Source organism: Pomacea canaliculata, linkage group LG13 (assembly GCF_003073045.1).
Source record: "Pomacea canaliculata isolate SZHN2017 linkage group LG13, ASM307304v1, whole genome shotgun sequence".
In the NCBI taxonomy this organism is placed as follows: Eukaryota; Metazoa; Mollusca; class Gastropoda; order Architaenioglossa; family Ampullariidae; genus Pomacea; species Pomacea canaliculata.
The window spans coordinates 22,840,468-22,860,949 of NC_037602.1; the positions used below are offsets into that span (position 1 = coordinate 22,840,468).

General features: G+C 46.0%; 1 protein-coding gene and 1 non-coding gene across 2 annotated transcripts in view; both read right to left on the minus strand.

Moving 5' to 3' along the window:
- Positions 1-1,422: 1,422 nt before the first annotated feature.
- Trnan-guu lies at positions 1,423-1,496 on the minus strand. The gene has a single exon. It is a non-coding gene; the product is annotated as a tRNA-Asn (tRNA).
- A 4,161-nt stretch (positions 1,497-5,657) lies between these two features.
- The window catches only part of LOC112554551 (chitin synthase chs-2-like), a 60,405-nt gene continuing 45,580 nt past the window's right edge, over positions 5,658-20,482 (minus strand). The window contains 12 exon segments of the mRNA XM_025222360.1: positions 5,658-8,662; positions 9,271-9,756; positions 9,758-10,019; positions 10,021-10,132; positions 11,127-11,327; positions 12,178-12,313; positions 12,673-12,834; positions 13,200-13,353; positions 16,252-16,354; positions 18,617-18,696; positions 19,443-19,688; positions 19,851-20,014. Of these exon segments, the coding sequence (XP_025078145.1) occupies positions 7,457-8,662; positions 9,271-9,756; positions 9,758-10,019; positions 10,021-10,132; positions 11,127-11,327; positions 12,178-12,313; positions 12,673-12,834; positions 13,200-13,353; positions 16,252-16,354; positions 18,617-18,696; positions 19,443-19,688; positions 19,851-20,014 (3,312 nt within the window). The 3' untranslated portion in view covers positions 5,658-7,456.

The window sequence follows — 20,482 nt, forward strand, 5'->3', positions numbered from 1 at the left end:
GGCGTGCAGCTTGCAGGATATACACAGTAGGTGTGTCGGTGTGAGTGCAAGATGCATGATGTAGGTGTGTCGGTGTGAGTGCAAGATGCAAGATGTAGGTGTGTCAGTGTGAGTGCAAGATGCATGACATAGAGATCATGTGTGACGATATATATCTAACACCACCCTGATGTATGTCCACACTGTAGAGATGCTTGCACCCTAGTCAACTTCTCTCTCACACACACAAACTCACGCACGCGCTACGTTGTCAGTTTAGTTTGTAAGGGAGCTAAGCATGGCTGCCGGGGTATTTGTTCCTGTGGGGAAGAAATGTTAAAAAGAGAATTGGATATTCCGGTGTTAATCTCGGGGTGGGCTCAGGTCTGACAAGGCCTTAACAGCAACGTTTTCTTACGCGCCATGTAATCCTCCCAGTGAAGTATTTCGCGGCAGGACACTGAGTTTTGCTCAAGTACCAAATCCAACTTCTTGCTCCTCCCAAGCCTCTCACATCCCCCCTCAGCTGGGGGAAGGTGGCATCACGGAGGCCAAAAATCAATGGTGACATCAATGCTTAGCATATTTGTGTGTCTGCTCCACTGCTCGTGTAATTGTATTTTATCTTTTGCATTTCTCCAAATGTTGTCGAGGGTCTGCCACCAGCACTGCGTGCACCCTCCCCTTCTTACGAGAAAGCGATTTTACTCTTACTGGCCATGCTTTGTATTACGGTTAATGTGTTTGTCTGCGTGTTAGTCTCTCGGCAGGTTGGTATTTCTTTCACCCGTATTTTGTAATCCTCTCATTCTTCATCTTTTAGTAGAAATAACAGGTCACGTGCGTACAAAACACGTAACAACACGTGCGTACATAGCAAGTCATAATATGTACGATGTAATAACGTATTGATAATCTGGTTATAACACTGGCGTTCAAACTGAGATGCCCACCGGTTCGATACCCGTGTTCGCAGCCCACTTTACCCAATCGACCCACTAAAGAGACTGGCTGGAATGGGTACCTGACTCCACAGAGGGTTGGGGAAGGTAAGGCAGCGAGGGGGAGGAGATTGGCACCGCCCTCACGTACACTTGCCTCCCTCCCTCCCTCCTTAACGACCTGACAAAGGTTATGGGACAACCTTTACCTTTTTTTTTATTATTTACATAATTTACATATCATGTAATAGCGCTTACATACATGGGCAAATTGGATTGTTGTGGATGTAGTCACGTCATCAGCAGTCGATACATGTTGTAAAGGCGGGAATGGGACTCTATCCGACGTCAGTATGAACTAATGGAACAAAAAGAAATTGATTGCAAAAGTCGTTTTACCAACGGTATCAATAAAATAAGAGAAATGTGGAAAAAGGAGAAGTGTTCAGTTCTCCTATGATTTCTGCGCTGAACTAAAAAGCAAAAGAAAAAAAAAAATTATCGTCCCTGGGTGGGCTCGAACCACCAACCTTTCGGTTAACAGCCGAACGCGCTAACCGATTGCGCCACAGAGACTTGGTGTTCGTGGTGCATTTTATAAACTATATAATACTAAATATTTTACCGTGAGTTCGTTTACATACAACCTTCCTCTGCTTTTCACGAGAGAACAAAATATTCTCATTATAAGGTTTGAGGAAAACAAAGCACGGATTTCTGACTTGTGCGAGGCTAATGTATTAGTGTGAAGATGAAGAGTAGACAATGGCCGTAACCTGTTTCGTCTCCAAGAGGCACCCCGGTAGCAAAGGAAGAAGGGGAATATCTGATCGAGTCCCATGTCCCGGGATGGCATGTGGCACAACGGCTTAGGTCCCGTGGTGAACATGCAAAACTGCATCTCCACCGCTTGCAGAAAACCATGGATGATAAATCATTCACTTCAGTAAGATCTTCATAAGAAACTTTCTGACTCTTAGTTCAAACATTCCGAAAATGATTTCACTTTTTATTTTAGGCACAGGGATGTTTTAGGTATTTCTTAAAGCGCGTCGGCATCTAACCATATACAGGATAGCACCACTTAAGAGCTTTCTCCAAGATAATTTTAAATAAAATAAGAAAGGCACGCGGAAAACGTCGAGATGTCAGCCCTGTAACATCGTCAACGGGAAGTAACTCTCTTTTTAAAGAAAAAAAAATAGAGAACAGCTTATCTCCCCGTACGCAGTGGTTTCCAACAATTTTGAGAGTCGCTGTAAGCAGCTAAATGTCTGATCCCATTGAAGTAACATTTGATGTTTGACAAGCTCTAGGCACAGCTTGGTTTACACTCAACGACCACAACAATAACGGTGTCAATGTAGGCACAACTAAACTCCTCCCCCACCAAAGAAAAAAGATGACGTCACTCGCCCCCGTCGTCTGCTCGCTGTGGTGAAACATGGTGCAGACCTTTATCACCGGTAATCATTGTACTCTTTGTGCAAGAGAAGCGAGAGACAGTTTTTTTTATTTTTTGTTAAAAGTAACTACAGCTCAAATAAGTTTTTGTAGATGTTTTTAAAAATCTTATTTTTATAGTTTTGAGCAATTATTCAAAATTCAACTAGCGTATACTTATTAACTTAAGCAAATTTATTCAAACGGTATTTTCATTGTTTAAATAACCTATATATATTTATATACATACATAATGCCATGTATCTATTTACATATATTTGCAATATTGTCACCACCTGTTGTGAGCTTGTTACTGAGATAAAATTGTCATTGTGTTTTTTATAACTATGATGTTATGGCTGAAAATGCCATTAAATAAAATGTTCTAAAATGTTCACAAAACTTTTGCTGTTCAGCCTATTCAGTTATATATTGTCATTTATTTAATGTCTGTATTGATCACAACTGAAAAATAAGATTTTGTCCAAATGAAATTATATTTCTTCTGTAAATGACAGTGCATCTTCATAGATCTGTCTATGATATACAATTGTTTATAATCTTGTCTATGAGCTTATTTCACAAAGAAAAAAAATTGGTTGTAGACAATTGAGGGATTGTAGGGGGGAGTGCTCAGTATTTTTAGACCTGACAATAAATTTTTGTTCAAAGTTTTGCTAGGATTAATTGAGCCACCTTAAATAACCTTAGTGACAAAATTTAATAAATTTACTGTATGTTACTGTGTAGCTATAAGTATATACAGTCAAATCTCCCTACTATGCCACCTACCGGGACCGAGCAAAAGTGGCATAGTAGCGAGAGTGGCATAATATGGAGGGTTCGTAAAAACAGCTTTATTTGCTCAAGTTACCCGTCAGTCCAAAGCTCTCAAGAATAGTCAGCTGGCGCTAGCTGCATCAGCGCACCTGCATCCTGTCGCTAGTCGACCCCCTCCTGCTCTCCCTCTGTCACGTGACTGCCACCCTCCCTGTGTGCTTGCTAGGTTCCATCCACCTAACTGCAATGTCTACACTACCATAGAGTATAATATCGAGCACTGCGCAGAATTTCACAACTTGTGCCTTTTAACAGTCACACAAAAGTGGCATAGTAGCGAGAGTAGGGGTGGCATAGTAAATTTTTTTTTACGTGGCATAATACCGAGAGTGGCATAGTAGCGGGGTGGCATAGTAGAGAGATTTGACTGTATGTATAAATCATTCTACTTACCAAGTTTGAAGATGTAGGTGCCATCACTGGCAGCAGGAATTTTAACTGCTGAAAAAAGGCCCACAAATAGTTATAGATATCACATGCTCCAGCCCCACTAAGTTTTAGTTTAGCTTATTCCTTGTTACTCTTTGAGGAGCATAGTGGACCCGGTTTTGGGCAGCCTCCCTTCCATTGGGCCCATGTGGGTCTGACATCCTTGGCCTCGCTTTCTACTGTTCTTTTTCACAGGCTGCTGTTGGAGATCTTTTCAGGCCATCTTATTCCCAGAATATGGCGTAGGCATCGGTTGGTAAAGGTCTGGAGTTTGTTGTTGATGGTGTTTGTCACTTTCCAGGTTTCAGAACCATACAGTAGCACTGCCTTCACGTTGGTGTTGAAGATGCGGGTCTTAATGCGGAAGGAAAATGCTTAGGAGTTCTGGATGGCAGTAGGCTGTTGAAAGCATGCCTGGCCTTGCTGATGTGACTTTTAATGTCATTGTCCGCTCCACTGTCCTTGTTGACAATGCTCCCCAGATACATGAAGCGTGCTGTTTCTAGGATGTTCTCTCCTTGAAATTGAAATAACTGCTTGTTGTTGATTCTCATAATTTCAGTCTTTTTATGTTGACCTTTAAGCCAGTCGTTTCCGGTTCCTCTGCTAACTTACTCAGTTTGGTTTGGTTGCTGCAGATGAGATAGGAGACTGGTGTCATCTGCAAAGTGCAGGTCCTCTAGGTATTTGCTAAATACCGGTGTTGTTGTCTTGGGTAGTCTTGCACATAATTCAGTCTATGACCATCAGGAAGATTGTCGGTGATAATATGCAACCCTGTTTTACAGCCCCACTAACAGGCCTGACGAGAGGGGGGGACAGGGGGGTCTGGTGTACCCGGGCCTGCGGCTGTCAAGGGGGCCCGGCCTTGGTCATTGGATTTTTTTTTTCTTCTTCTCCTTTTCTTTTTCTTTTAAAGAAAGGTCTAAGGACAGAACACCCAAGCATTACACATGCAGAAGTTGAGTTTGAGTGTAGATATTGAGATTCGAATTGTAAACATATATTATATACTGGGAAAATAATTTACGATTACAAGTACAAGGGGCCCCGGAGAAGTTGTCTGTCCCGGGGCCCGGGCTGGCTCTCGGCGGCCCTGCCCACTAACTATGGTTGTAATTATTTTATGCACTTCTCATTAAAACATATTTTGGAGGTTTGTCACCTTTACTTGGATACGGCCAACTGCAACATAGTAGTACAATCTGGTACAATAGCACTCTGGTTTCCTTGGCTGCTCATGGTTCACTGACAGGCACAGGGTGAGTTGCTCTCTGCTGTTGCTTTAATCATTTCTCCCTAGATAATTCCTGAAATCCTCTTGCTTTAGGATACCCATGGTGGACACTATAAAATGTAAGTTATAATTTGCATTAAAAAAAACAATTATCTTTTACTATTGTGATCTTTATGTTTGTAAATTATAAGAGAATAGTTAAGATTTTAACTAAGTTGATTACATATCATTCTTTTTAATCTTTAGAATTTTTTGCTGTTTTAGAAACGCCACCATGCTGCATGTGAGTCCGGATGTTTCGCTGAGTGATATTGTCTGATGTTATTTCATTGTCTAATATTGTTTCACTGACTGCTAAAATGTCTCCTGGAACAGGGCAAGTGAGTGATGACAGTTATGTCACTCCTAGGCTAAAGTACCTGTCACCACGAGTCTGGTGTTGTCACAATTCATGAGATGTCATGTTGGTGAGATTAGGTGTTTTGTAAATAACTTTTTTATTGGATGTTACTGCTGTTTTCTGATGTTATTTCACTGGTTTCATTGTTATTTTGCTGTATAAAATCATGTAACTCACTGACTGATATTGTCTGATTGTTGCTAATATTGTCTGATGATATTTTAGGGGTCCATACTGTGAAATACACTTTGAGTGTTATTGTCATGTTATTTTTATTATTTTAGTGCCTGTCTACGAAAAATGTTTGAAGGAGACAGGTCAGATGACAGAGTATCAGATGCAGACTCTCAAAATGGTTAGAAAAAAAAGGCCAAAACTGTAATATGTAGGCAAGACTTTTACTAGTTTATTTTTGACAAATGCAAGACAACAAATAAATGCGGTAAAGTTTTGTAAAAATTAGATTTTCATGTAGGTCAGAACCTATGTACATGATTTTTCTGACGATGAGTTAAGAGAAGTGTTAAAATGGTGACCTGCCCAGTACTTGCCTATTTTGGTGATTTACATGCGAGTGGGACCCTCACCCTGCACCCTGACCCCTAGCAAGCAGCGCCGTGAAAGCAGCTGTTAGTCTGTCACTGTACAGTGGATATACTAGCGGAAACAGTGTTAATGCAAAATAAAAGTGAACCTGTTACTAGTAGTGTAGAATGTGGTCAGTGTTGTCTCAAGTAAATCATAAATCACAAAAGTTACCTCGGTGAATATTCTGTACAGGGCTGTATACTACAACAGGGCCTAGGAAAAGATTTAATAAAAGACGCAAACAGATTAAAAATTGCAAAGCAAAACACATCCACACTGAAAATTCATGCACTCAAGGTGGGAACTCAATATACAGCACAGAAGCAGTTATATGCTTGGGTGGTTCTCTGGGTGAGCTCTAGCCCATAATCTGTGTTGGTGTATTGTATGGCATCCCCAGTTCTCTCTGTGAGTGCAACCATATTTGTGGATTTCAAAAGACAGGTCAGAACCCACACTAGCCAGGTGAGTAGAATCTTGGGTCGAGCGTGCTGTGATCATGTCCCTTGGGTCTTAACCTTGGAAGGTCAAGGTAGTGAAGCAAGGTCCCGCACAACAAGGTGAACTACACTCCTTGATTCCCCACCTGCTCACCGTGCCAGCATGTCGATGACTTCAAAGTAGCTGAATGTTTTATTTCCTCTCTGCCTTAAAGCCTTGAGGCACCATAGTCTTAATGCCACTGAATAGCTTCACATGCTGGCTTACCCAGGACACTCAAGCAAATGTCTGAGTGGTGTCTCTAGTAGCAGTAGTCTCTGGTGATTTGGTAAAGCAACGGCTTGAAACTATTGATAAACTTAACTGTCAGCGTCTGACAATGCTCACATAATATACAGCTATAGCCCAGACAAACCATTACATTAACGAGAAAGCAATAATTTAAATTACCAAGGAAAGTTGAAAGCTACTTCCGTGTATCTTGTCACAAATGTTAAAACAACAAATGACAGTTACACCAATTTTGACATTTACAGATCGGGCTAAAGCTAGGAAAATATTAGCCCAGGCAACGAACACAAATTCTTATCTCTCAATTGTCTTTGTGGCCATCTGAGCTCCCGACTATTATATCAACGTGATAACGAGTTCAGGGTTGCCTTTCTCAGCCTTCAGTGTCAAGTCCCACGTGGCTGGGGTCACTAGCGACCGCGCGCTTTGTTGCACATGGCATTGCCTGTGATCCCAGGAATTTTGCAATGCAAGTTTATATTTCCTACTTCGTGTCCTTGTGTCGAGGTCACTGGTGACCCCAAGCCTGCAAAGTGTTGGCAGGTACTTGTACTACGTCATGGGGCACCAGTCCTCGATCGCGATTAGTCAGCGAGTCTAGTCTCTCTCGTCACAAAGCGCCGCCATTAGGCAGTCCGTCCCTCGGGTCGCACAGACCCTTCCTGATGCTGTACACTACAGAGAAATGGTCTGGATGGAAGAGACTGGCTACCCGGGGTGCAAGAGAATGAGGGCAAGCAGGCTCACCCCGACCACGTGGCTGATGTACGCTGTGCGAGTTATGGACGTGCGTCTGTGATGTGTCTGGGAAGGCAGGCGTTAGTCTAGCGAGATTAGTCAAGGGAAGAAATAAGTGGACAATGGGGATCATCTGTTGAGCTTGTTGAACCTAGACACCAGATCCTCGGCCGTCTCGCGCCGGACGTGCTGTCCGCGGCTGCGCTGTGCCGTGTCGTGCAAGAACTGGTTGATGCTGGACTCGCCGCCGACGTCGGAGGAGTGTTGTCGCAGCAGCTTAGTGTAGCGCCGCACGAAGGCTCTCCGCAAAGTGTTGTTCTTGTCCACCACGGTCGAGCGGCTCCGTCTACCGCGTCGGCCTTTGCCGCGTTCGCTGACCCCTGGGCCCGCGTCCTGGGCAAGGTTAGGGTTCGATTCCTGGAAGCCTGGATTTTCAAACATGAGCGGGAATGGAGTCTCCAGACTGGAGGGACTCGCTACATCGCTGTCGTAGGCACGGGCTGGTCCCCCCGGCGTCATCATGTTGCTGGAGGAACCGCTGTACAGCTGGCTCGATGGCCGTCCTTCCGATGAACTCATGTACTCGTAATCCTGATCCGTCAGGTCTTCGTCGATGCCGCGCAGTCGCTGCAGCATGCGGGCATACTCCACGGCCTCGCGAATGGCCTTCTTGGGGTCGTACTTCTTTTTGCAGCACCGGATGTCTGTGGAGGCCAGGATGTGCAGCAGAGTGCCCCAACGGTGACGTAGCATGGCGCAGAACTGGGCCAGCAGGATGAAAGCGAAGATGATGAGAAAGAGGAGGCCAAGTGGCTCAATGGGCAGTGGGTCGGTGCCCGGCCGCGGGATATGGATGCTGACTTTGTCCTTGACGCTCTGCATCATGAAGATGATAATGATCCAGAAGGCATTCATCATGAAGAAGGCGAAGGCCACGTTATTGCGCATGGACTTGAGGTCCGCTGCCACCTTGGCCTCGTGCACCTTGTCGGTGCTGATGGGATGCAGGTACTTGGCGATGCAGCGCTGCCAGAACTCGATCTCGCGCATGGGCAGGTACTGCACCTCGCCGGTCTTCAGCCCTGGGTCCTCCAGCCACCGCGGGTTGATAAGCTCGTCTCGCTCCTCCTCCAGGAAGTGCTCCTCTTCGTCGGTAGATGTGCTGGTCGACGAGGCGTCTCCATGCTCCGCCTCCTCTTCGATGTCGTCGATGTTGGAGCGCTTGGAGTGTCGGGACCTGGACGACGAGCGGCGGCGCTGATGGTGGAAGGCGTTGGTGGTGCCTGAAGTGACGGTGCGCAGTCCTGTCTCCACCTTGTCCAGCTTCTCCATCACCTGTACAACCACCAAACGGCCGTCAGTAAGTGCATCATGATGTATCTAACAGCGTCAGCATCACATCGACAGCAAGTACACGAAGGCAGCAATGGCTGCACGAGGCGGGCAGAATTTCCCCTTCAGACACGCACGCATGCATACACACTGATATACTATCTTCATCATCGCCTGGCTAGTGACGGCGGTACGATTGACAGTGGTACTACGCCATCTGATTTCTTATCTCTCTTCTCTTCGTTTTACCCTCCATCCATCAGTTTCTAAAGTAGCTCAGTACCCGCCCTTTACTTGTCCTAGTCTGTGCGAACCGTTAGAGAATAGTGGCTGCACACTTTTGTATTTTTATGTTGGTACTCTTCGCTTTGAATGCACGTTTGTCGTATGACACATTGCTGAAATATCTTTCCTGTTACTTCTCAACTAGGTATCTGGGTATTGCTACACTCACCTGCACGACAAGCTCCACATCACTGCTTAAGATCCCTATGGATTATGCAACAGGTGTGGGACTACCTCTAGGCAAGTAAGATTGACACATTGTATGATTCTGTCTCGCTTGTCCGACAGTGACACTCGCGTGGACGCGCCATTAGACCATGTCTTACCTGTCGAAGGATCTCGGTATTGATGTCCTGTGCGCGATGACCACACAGACGCCGCATGCCGCGAAAGAACTTGGCACAGCACGCGCCCTCCTCCTCCTGCTTGTGCACCCAGGCCATCCACCCGCTGCCACCCGCCGCCGGCTGCTTGCCGCGCTCATCCTGTGCTTTCTGTGCTCGCGCCGCCACCTCGCGAGTGCCCCACGACACTACGTGCAGGTTGCACATGCCGTAGACCATCAAGACGACGTAGCCGGCTGGGATGCACAGGAAGTACAGAGCGCCCCCTAGCAGACACAGAAACTCCTGCGGGTGGAAGATGGCGGAGATGATAAAGATAGAGATGAGGAGCAACAGGAAGATAGCGTTGGGTGAGACGATGGTGTCCTCGGCGATCTGAACCGCTGTGCCCACGATGACGGCCATCATCAGCAGAGAATAGACAGCGCTGAGGATGGCGGCGACGGTCAGCTGCACCTTCCGCTTTGCTGATGAAGCAGATGGCGAGGAAGAGCGCGGCCGGGGCGAGAGACAGGACGTAGCTTTGCCACAGCGAGATGCGCATGACAGCGTTGAAGGCGCCGGCCATCATCAGCAGGATAGTAGCGGGGCCCAGGATGGTGGAGATCATCAGCAGCCCCTGGTAGCACATGTACAGGTAGGAGATGTTGTCGTTGATCTTGACGGTGGTGCGGTAGCTCTGCAGCAGGTCCATGATGTTGGCCAAAGTGGAGGGTATCCAGCGGCGTCTGGTTAAAGAACTCGTTGAAGCGCTCGGGCGCGTGAGTCATGGCGTCAGACGCGGCGCAGTACTCCACCCGGTAACCCTGCTGCAGCAGCAGCGTGCACAGCCAGCGGTCCTCACCTGCACAGCATTATCCCACCTTGTCACATCACCAACAACAGTATCATCTAACTTGTGACTTTAGTGTCACATCAGCAACAGCTTTGTCCACCTTGTCACGTCATCAACAACAGTATCATCTAACCTTGTGACCTTAGTGTGACATCACCAACAGCTTTGTCCCACCTTGTCACGTCAGTATCACATCATTACCACAAGGACGGCGATGGCACTTGATCAGGCTTGTCGGGTTGTTGTTGTTGTTGTTTTATCTCGTGACGCCATTTTATCTGGCTGATGATCAAGTTATTTTCACACCTCTCACCCAACAAGTACTCTCCACATGACACTCCCTCCCTTCTCTCTCCTCTATAAAGTTATTATTATTCATCTTTCACTCTCGCTTACCTTCTTCCACTGCAGCAATGTTTCTTACCGAAAATATTTAGCTTGATGATATAATAGATAATTTGGTCAGACTACTGCACGTAGTATTCTCTCACCTGGATCATACTGCAGGTAGTGTGTGTCTCACCTTGATCATACTGCAGGTAGTGTGTGTCTCACCTAGATCATACTTCATGTAGTATTCTCTCACCTTGATCATACTGCAGGTAGTGTGTGTGTCACCTTGATCATACTGCAGGTAGTGTGTGTCTCACCTGGATCATACTTCAGGTAGAGTGTGTCTCACCTGGATCATACTGCAGGTAGTGTGTCTCTCACCTGGATCATACTTCAGGTAGTGTGTGTGTCACCTTGATCATACTGCAGGTAGTGTGTCTCACCTAGATCATACTTCAGGTAGTGTGTGTCACCTTGATCATACTGCAGGTAGTGTGTCTCACCTAGATCATACTTCAGGTAGTGTGTGTGTCACCTTGATCATACTGCAGGTAGTGTTGTCTCACCTAGATCATACTGCAGGTAGTGTGTGTATGTGTGTCTCACCTAGATCATACTTCAGGTAGAGTGTGTCTCACCTAGATCATACTGCAGGTAGTGTGTGTCTCACCTTGATCATACTGCAGGTAGTGGCGGGCCTCAGACGAGCGTGTGGCGTAGGTGCGCATGACGTTGTCGTCCATGAGGGCGGACCCCCTGAAGAGGGAGAAGCATCCTGGACTACACAGCACGCAGCCCAACATGTGCTCCGCCGCCTTCTGCAGCCAGTGACCCACGGCGTACTCAAACGTCTGGTACCACACCATCGGACCTGCAACGACAATGTTACACGTGCACTGCAGCTCACAACAACCATGGATTATTCCAGACTGTTCCGCTGCAGTTTCCGCAGTTTTATCAGCACATCAACGCTTGTTGATGTTAGAAACTGTGATTGTCTGTAGGACAAGGACTGGGTCAGTGCTGTCAGTGCTGTCAGTGCTGTCGGTGCTGTCAAGTGCAGGTGGGTGACAGGCTCTTGATGTACCTGTACATCATCCCTCACCTGTGGTACAGGTCACACTCCACAGACCCCCGCTAAGTAGCGGCTTCATATTAATTAACTTTATTATTTATCTACAGTTTAAGGCTTTATACACCCTTCCTACACTCCTATCAACGTTTGTCGATCTCTATTATTCTCACGTTGGCAAAACTTGCTCAAGCGGTGGTGGCGGACAGTCCTTGTGTACAGTCGGGTATTTATGTGTGATGAAATACCTTACATACTGTATTGCATTTCCAGTTAATATTCGTTGAACGTATTCCAATTAACATTATACATGTAAATAATTAAAATCATAATAGTATATCAATACTTATATACCGCTAAATCCCGCGATACAGTGGAAACTCCGCCATACAGAATTAATGTTTGTATACTGTGGGACGGTGAACCGCGATATAGCGAGGGACGGCGGTATGTAGCTATGTATATTAGACTGGCATGATCACGTGACATTGGCCGGATGTCCCTACATATGCATATAATATATATGACATCATGATCACGTGACATTGGCCGGATGTCCCTACATATATATTTTATCGTGGTCACATGACAGTCATTGTGCTGCAGGAGGTTCTGTTTGTCGGAGGTCATGACCTGCCATAATCCTCACCTGAGCCGATTGGATGGATCCTCCCACAAGCCGCGCCCACTTTCTTGCTCTTCTTCATGCGGTCTACAAGAAGCTGCACAGCGCCCGGCTTGAAGTCCACGTCACCGTCCAGTGCCAGGATGAAGGTGTTCTCGGCCTGAACAGGAATATTATCCACATGTTCACAGCGTCTACATGGTCCATGATTAATCGCAAGGTGTTCACAATGTGAACACGGTTACTTAAAACTGTTGACAACCCGAACATGGTTACATGAATAATCTCAAGGTTTTCCGTGCTCCAGCCTCATGACCGTGTTCTGCAGGTGTTGTGCGCGGATGCTGCAGGCGGGACAGAAGCAGCATGAAGCACAGTGCTGTCCGCCTCCACATCATCATTAGAAATGGTTTATGTCCAGGTGAGAGAGAGAGAGGATGTAGCGGCGACAGTTCATGGCGAATGTGACGTGGAGGTGAGGGAAAGTGTGACGTAAGTGTGACGTGAGTGTGACGTTACCTGAACCAGAACGCGCTCCGGGATGTATTTGAAGAGGTTGCCCTTGACGAAGTGGCCGCTGCTGTTCCGCCATTTGTCGTCACGCTCCAGCGTGGACTGGGACTGAATGTCCTCCTGTTGCCCTAGCAACCGGTAGCCTAGCAGGTAGTACATGTACATCACCTGTAAGGAACAGTCTGCACTTAGTGTCAGCATGACAAACATGTGAGAGACTGACACTGACTTTCTGCAATAACTGTCCAGTCAACACGCAGTTGTTGTCTTGTGGAGTATTTATCTCTGTGTCCGCACAGCATCCTCAACAGTCAATAATGATTTCTTCTCTTAAAATTCTTTGTCCCCACACCTGGCAGCCCACATCTCACCCTAGCAATTCTTCCCATCTTAACCCAGCCTACCACCCCAACCTATCTCAGCCTATTTCAGCCTATCTCAACCTATCTCACCCTATCTCAGCCTATCTCAACCTATCTCAGCCTATCTCAACCTATCTCAGCCTATCTCAGCCTATCTCAGCCTCACTTTACCTGCGACCAGCGTTTCTTGTGTCGGATCTTGTTCCGGTCCTTGAAGTGAGCGATGAGGAGGTTCCCACCGGGCAGCGTCCACACCAGCCGCCCGCCGTAGGGGGTCGGGATCTTCACGGGGGGTAGGAGGGTCACGTCACTCTCGTGGATGGCACTGGAGAGCAAACGAGTCATACGTCACTTCACATACGTCACTAATGATGACCAAACAAGTTTAACATCTCACAGTACACAGTACACTACAGACATCACTAGCAAGTCTACCTTCACACATGTCACTAATGATGATCAAACATGTCTAACATGTGACCATAGACTCACAATTCACAACAAATGAAAAGCGTAGGTATGTATGTGTGTGTGGGAGAAATGACTAACATTCACCAACTCGACCCGCCTGGTGTAATGAACACATGTAATGATTTGTGTTCCTGCTGTGTGAAACATGTCTGACCAGCTGGTGTAACCGTCTTTATCTACCATCTGAAACCTATCTCACCATCAGGTCTACAGATTTCACTAACATCTGCTTCACCTGATGTCAAGCTGACATGGCGACAGTAACCAGGGGAAATGACTCGGACTTGTCCACGTATGGTTGTCAGCCTTCTGGACAACATTCCTTGAGACGGCAATTGTGTTGTATGTGTGAAATGGTGTTGTAATGTGTGAAATGCTGTTGTAATGTGTGAAATGGTGTTATAATGTGTTAAATGATGCTATAATATGTAAATGGTGTTATAATGTGTGAAATGGTGTTGTAATGTGTGAAATGATGTTATAATGTGTGAAATGATGCTATAATATGTAAATGGTGTTATAATGTGTGAAATGGTGTTGTAATGAGTGAAATGGTGTTATAATGTGTGAAATGATGTTATAGTATGTTCTTATAATGTGTAACATGCAGACGATACAGATGAAATGATGTGTAATGTATCAGGTAATGTGTCAAGTGTTTACAGGACTCTGTACAAACAGTCACAGTGTAAAGTACACACAGTATTATAAAGTATTACGTGTCACGTGTTCACAATACTTATAGTGTAAACCAGTAAACACAGGTATGACATGTAAGGTGTACACACTTAGCAAGCTTCACCTATGGTTGGTGTGTGCGGACCAAGAGTTTGTCCTTCACACGTGCTTTTGTACATTTGAACTGTCAGTTGATATACGGGGTGGGATACCCTGTGTTTTACAGAGTACCACTGCGACATCTCCAGGTATGTACACACGCCCAGCATACACCGCGGTTTTTGGCGATGATTAATACCTGTACACTGCCATGGAGAGGTCACGTGACTTGTTCGTGGCGTTTGCCGAGGGGCCGATAAAACTGAGCAAACGCTCTCAGCCTCCTTGTGGTGGTTGTCCACCTTCAGCATCTTTCCCACAGAAAGGCGGGGGGACAAGGAGGTGGGTTTGCCAGGCAAAGAAACTGGCCGCCGTGTCCTTGTGCTCGGTGCTCAGTCTTCGTGGGACCTCCTCTTCGCTACTTGTGCGCATGCCCAGCTCTCCTCAGCCCGTCTCTCCCCCTCCCTGATGGCAAACAGGCTGCTTACCCTCCCTCCAGCGGTCCGCTCTTCAGTCTCCTCGCTACTGTTTACCCTCCACAGTCAACAAATCCTCGGCCTTCAAGACTCGCTCCGCCATCTTCTTGTCACTGACGAGACTCATTGGAAATCATTGGGACTGAGGTGAAGGTTTGCACATCTGAGTGTTGATACACCGCTGTACCCACCATCATCGAGTTGGTCAGTCAGGCGGTCACAAGTCTGTCGCCTGTCCCCTGGAGTAACTCAAGTAGCGACGACTGTGACGATGACTTTAATGAGTCGGTGTCGGATGTACTGGGCCGACAACTCTGTGTCAAGGATGAACTGTTTTATGTAATAACCTGACACTCACTGGCAATGTATGCATTCGTCTCCCCTACTACTCTCTCCTCTCTCCCCCACTCTGCCATTCTAGCAGTCGGAGTGCTGGAGAGAAAGATGGAAGTTTTAAGGGGAAAATGACAAAACAGATGAGCTGTTATTCAAAATAAATTGTGGCAAATATGACAAAGAAAGGCTGCGGACAAACAAACATGCAATCACACCAAAGCCATGTGTAAGACAGAAATACCAGACAAATCTTACAAAATGAAGAAGCGACTCCGTCAAACAAAGGACGCCTTCTGTCAATCAATTCTCTACCTCAGGGGTAGCCAACACGGACACCCGGACCATGTGTGTCCCCGCGGGGCATGTTATAAAAATAGACCTGTCACCCTAGAGCTCCGTCTCAACATTGTAATTATCTTTTTATTATGAATATTGTCATCACTGAGGGTGAACTGTGCAACTGTGTTACTGTGTAAGTTTGAGTCAAACAAGGAGTTACTCCTGTTACTCACTACCCTTGAAGTAATATTATATTATGAAGTGTATATTGAAGTAGGTCTCGGTGTCAAAACGATTGCTGACCCTGCTCTACATCATGTAGAGAAATGAAGCTGGACACACATCGTAGCACACATGGCAACACATTCACAACACACATCGTGACATTCAGAACACGACTGGTGACATTCACAGCACAACTGGTGACATTCACAACACGACTGGTGACATTCACAGCCCAACTGGTGACATTCACAACACGACTGGTGACATTCACAGCACAACTCATGACATTCACAACACAACTGGTGACATTCACAACACAACTGGTGACATTCACAGCACAACTCACGACATTCACAACACGACTGGTGACATTCACAGCACAACTGGTGATATTCACAACACGACTGGTGACATTCACAGCCCAACTGGTGACATTCACAACACGACTGGTGACATTCACAGCACAACTCATGACATTCACAACACAACTGGTGACATTCACAACACAACTGGTGACATTCACAGCACAACTCACGACATTCACAACACAACTCACGACATTCACAACACGACTGGTGACATTCACAACACAGCTGGTGACATGCACAACACACAAGGCCAACTACTGACAACACACACGTGTCACACAGGAAACACACCTGGCGGCATCGTCGACCAGGGAGACGAACTGCTTGAGGAAGTCGTTGGGCATCCACTCGTTGCGCGCATCAAACTCCATGGCGTCGTCCATGAAAATGTTAGCTGTAGCGTGACAGCGGGGTAGGCGGGTGGAGAGGGCGGGTAGGGACAGTCACAGAAAGGGTTAAGATGCAAATACAGCCAACAAATCAGTCCGGGTGGACAACAACAACAATGTGTCACGAGGCAGCATTCAGGGCTGAACTGAGTTTATTTTAGTAATAGCACTTTGTGACAGTATGTAGTGTGTGACGATGTAGATATAGCACTTTGTGACACTATGTAGTGTGTGACGATATAGATATAGCACTTTGTGACAGTATTTAGTGTGTGACGATATAGATATAGCACTTTGTGACACTATGTAGTGTGTGACGATATAGATATAGCACTTTGTGACACTATGTAGTGTGAAGATATAGATATAGCACTTTGTGACAGTATTTAGTGTGTGACGATATAGATATAGCACTTTGTGACACTATGTAGTGTGTGACGATGTAGATATAGCACTTTGTGACAGTATGTAGTGTGTGACGATATAGATATAGCACTTTGTGACACTATGTAGTGTGTGACGATATAGATATAGCACTTTGTGACAGTATTTAGTGTGTGACGATATAGATATAGCACTTTGTGACACTATGTAGTGTGAAGATATAGATATAGCACTTTGTGACACTATGTAGTGTGAAGATATAGATATAGCACTTTGTGACAGTATTTAGTGTGTGACGATATAGATATAGCACTTTGTGACACTATGTAGTGTGTGACGATGTAGATATAGCACTTTGTGACAGTATGTAGTGTGTGACGATGCAGATATAGCATTTTGTGACAGTATTTAGTGTGTGACGATGTAGATATAACACTATGTAGTGTGGGATGATGTTGATACAATAGTTCTAACACTGGTCAATATGTGATGATTTAGTTATAACATTTTATTTTACCAAGTGTGTAATTCTCTAGGTAAAATATTTTTGCACAACATAGTGAGCGATGCCTTTAAAAATTATATATATATATGTATAGTCATGATTTGAATATGATATAGTGTGCACTAGTTTAAGATAGCACTATGTAACAGGGGGTTATTAAGATATAATGCTTTTACCTATGATCTAGATATATTAGTTTACAGCAATGTAATACGCGATGATTTAGATATAGCTCTATGTAGAGTAAGATTATTTAGATATACTCTATGTAGAGTAAGATGATTTAGATATCACACTATGTAGAGTAAGATCATTTAGATATAGCTCTATGTAGAGTAAGATGATTTAGATATCACTCTATGTAGAGTAAGATCATTTACATATACTCTATGTAGAGTAAGATGATTTAGATATCACACTATGTAGAGTACGATGATTTAGACATAGCTCTATGTAGAGTAAGATGATTTAGATATAGCTCTATGTAATGTGCAAATGTTTTACATTTTTCACGCTAGCTTGCAATTATTTACATCTACAGCTTATAGTGCTGTGTATATCTCTATGTGTACTATGATTTAGATATCACACTATGTCACGTGCGATGTATTAGTTATTTCATTACACGATGTGTGTGTGACGATCAACCACAAGGTTTTGTATTAGTTGAGAAACGGCAGTTGGTGATAAGTGAAATATATTGCTGTGTGTGTAGGAGAGTTATCCTGTGGTTGTCTGCCCACTGCTGACATTTCATGATGATGTCAGCAGCACGTTACGGCATTGCTATTGTACGTGACAGCACTACGTCACCGGTGACATCTCAAATGTGTGGACTTTCTGCCATGTCACATGGTCAGGGTGGACAGGTGTTTGAGGTCAAAAGTCACGCTGGCTTCTACTGAAAGCTCAGGGAAAGCAAGAATGCCGCCTCTTGACGCTTGTTAAGACACGTGACTGGTGTTTGTGACACCAGCTACATCTCTGTGTCAAATATTAGTCAGAAAACATTTGTACAGTAAAGCATGCATGGAGACAACTCAGACATCAGGCTTAGCGTACAGGCAGGGCAGCGCTGTTACTACATGTCACAGTTAGACAGGTACACTCGACATGTGGAGGATACGGGGGAGGGGCGAGTGCAGGAATGAGGTGAGCACAGGAGAAATAAAGTACAAATACAACAACTGACAGGAGGTTAGAAAACAACAGCAGGCAAGGAGGTTACAGAAGGTCAGGAGAAGATCTGCGTGGGAATAGAGAGGAGCGGAAGCACGAAGGTGATGATGGGTAGGATCGTGTAGAAGCTAGTTCACAGGAAGTGACGCAAGCTGTCAAAATGAAATAAACCTGTAATTAAGGTGTCAAGGTCACTCACCTTCGAACTCGTAATAATCAGGATCCTGCACGTTGAAGTAGTCCTGAGCGTTCCTGCGAGCACTCTGGTCGATGTCCAACCTGCAGCAGGATACAACAGGTTACAGCAGGGTCAAACAAGGTGCAACTACAGGTCATCACAAACAATACTTTTAACCCCTGACCTGTCACCAGCAATACATAAAACTTAGTATCGTCACATGCTCGTCAACTTGCCCACAAATCCTCGTCCGCCCATAAAATGAGGATGACGAGCGACTAGAGATCGACAGGACAGCGAGCGGCGTCTGATTCAGACAAGCGTGGACAATGTGGAGGGCTGTGTAGAGGGCTGAGTGGAGGGCTGTGTAGAGGGCTATGTAGAGGGCTGAGTGGAGGGCTGTGTAGAGGGCTATGTAGACGGCTGTGTAGAGGGCTGAGTGGAGGCTGTGTAGAGGGCTATGTAGACGGCTGTGTAGAGGGCTGAGTGGAGGGCTGTGTAGAGGGCTGTGTAGAGGGCTGAGTGGAGGGCTGTGTAGAGGGACAGTGTAGAGGGCTGAGTGGAGGGCTGTGTAGAGGGGCTGTGTAGAGGGCTGTGTAGAGGCTGTGTAGAGGGAAGTGTAGAGGGCTGAGTGGAGGGCTGTGTAGAGGTAAAGTGTAGAGGGGAGTGTAAGAGGGCTGAGTGGAGGGCTGTGTAGAGGGGGTGAGGGCAGTGCGAAGGGCTGTGTGGAGGGCTGTGTGGAGGGCAGTGCGAAGGGCTGTGTGGAGGGCGGTGAGCTGCTGTGTGGAATTAGCGTGGCCCAGTGTGGGGCTGTACGAGGGCTGTGTGGGGCTGTGATGACACCCACCTGAAGAGCGACTTGAGGAGTTCTGTCATCTCGCTCTCTGTCTCGTGCCACATGGTGGCGCACACGTAGATCTTGGGCACGATCTGCTCGCGCTGCTTGCGCATGGCGTCCGTGGAGGTGGAGTCCATGGAGGCGTCGTCACTGAAGGTCATCTCCTTGAGGATGCGCTCCTTGTCGTTGCGCCGACGGTTGAGGAGAAGCGACTGCTCGATGAGCACCGTGCAGTAGTGCGGTAGTATGAACAGGCTAGTGACACACGAACAGCAGCGTCAAGTGACACGTCACACTACACCAGGACAACATTGAAAGCAACATGAACACACTGGTGGTACGCACACCAACAACACTTGCAACAGGCGAACAACAAACATGTGGAGGTGGAGAGCTGTTTCGCTCAGCAGAACTCACCGCTCAGTGAAGGCCAGGCGAGGGGACTTGGGTGTCCAAATGTACCTGGTGATCCACAGCTGGGAGGCCCACCACAGGCCGAATCCCAGCCCCAGGTGCCAGATGAACCACTGGCGGTCCTTGCCCTCACCTGTACACGCCCAGGTCAGGAACCCTGGGATAATCTGCCCCACACAGGTAGACAGAACCCAATAAATTCTACGTCCCACTTGTGTTCTTAGTACTCAGTACCCTGATGTACAGGCCTGACGCTGACACACCCTCAAGTGACCCTCCCTAGCATTTTCCCTGACACAGGTTAGTTATTTGTTTACTATTTATTTATTTATTTATTTCACTCAAGCATTCGCACATCTGTCCATTAGTCGTTGTTTAGTTTACAGCCCCTTGCCTCTACACATGTTGATGGTGTAGACCCTTTTTTAATAAAACTGCGTGTTGACTTTGTGCTCGTATTATTTGTGTACAAATATTAATAGATGTCATCATTAGGTGTGTCATCACTCAGTAATATGTACGGTAGTGTCTATCTGTGCACACGTGTTTATTATATGTATACCTGCACTAAAACTGTGAACTAGTGTTATACCTGAGTTTATTAAAGAGACGAGTTGCTTGTATCTACCTGTGTA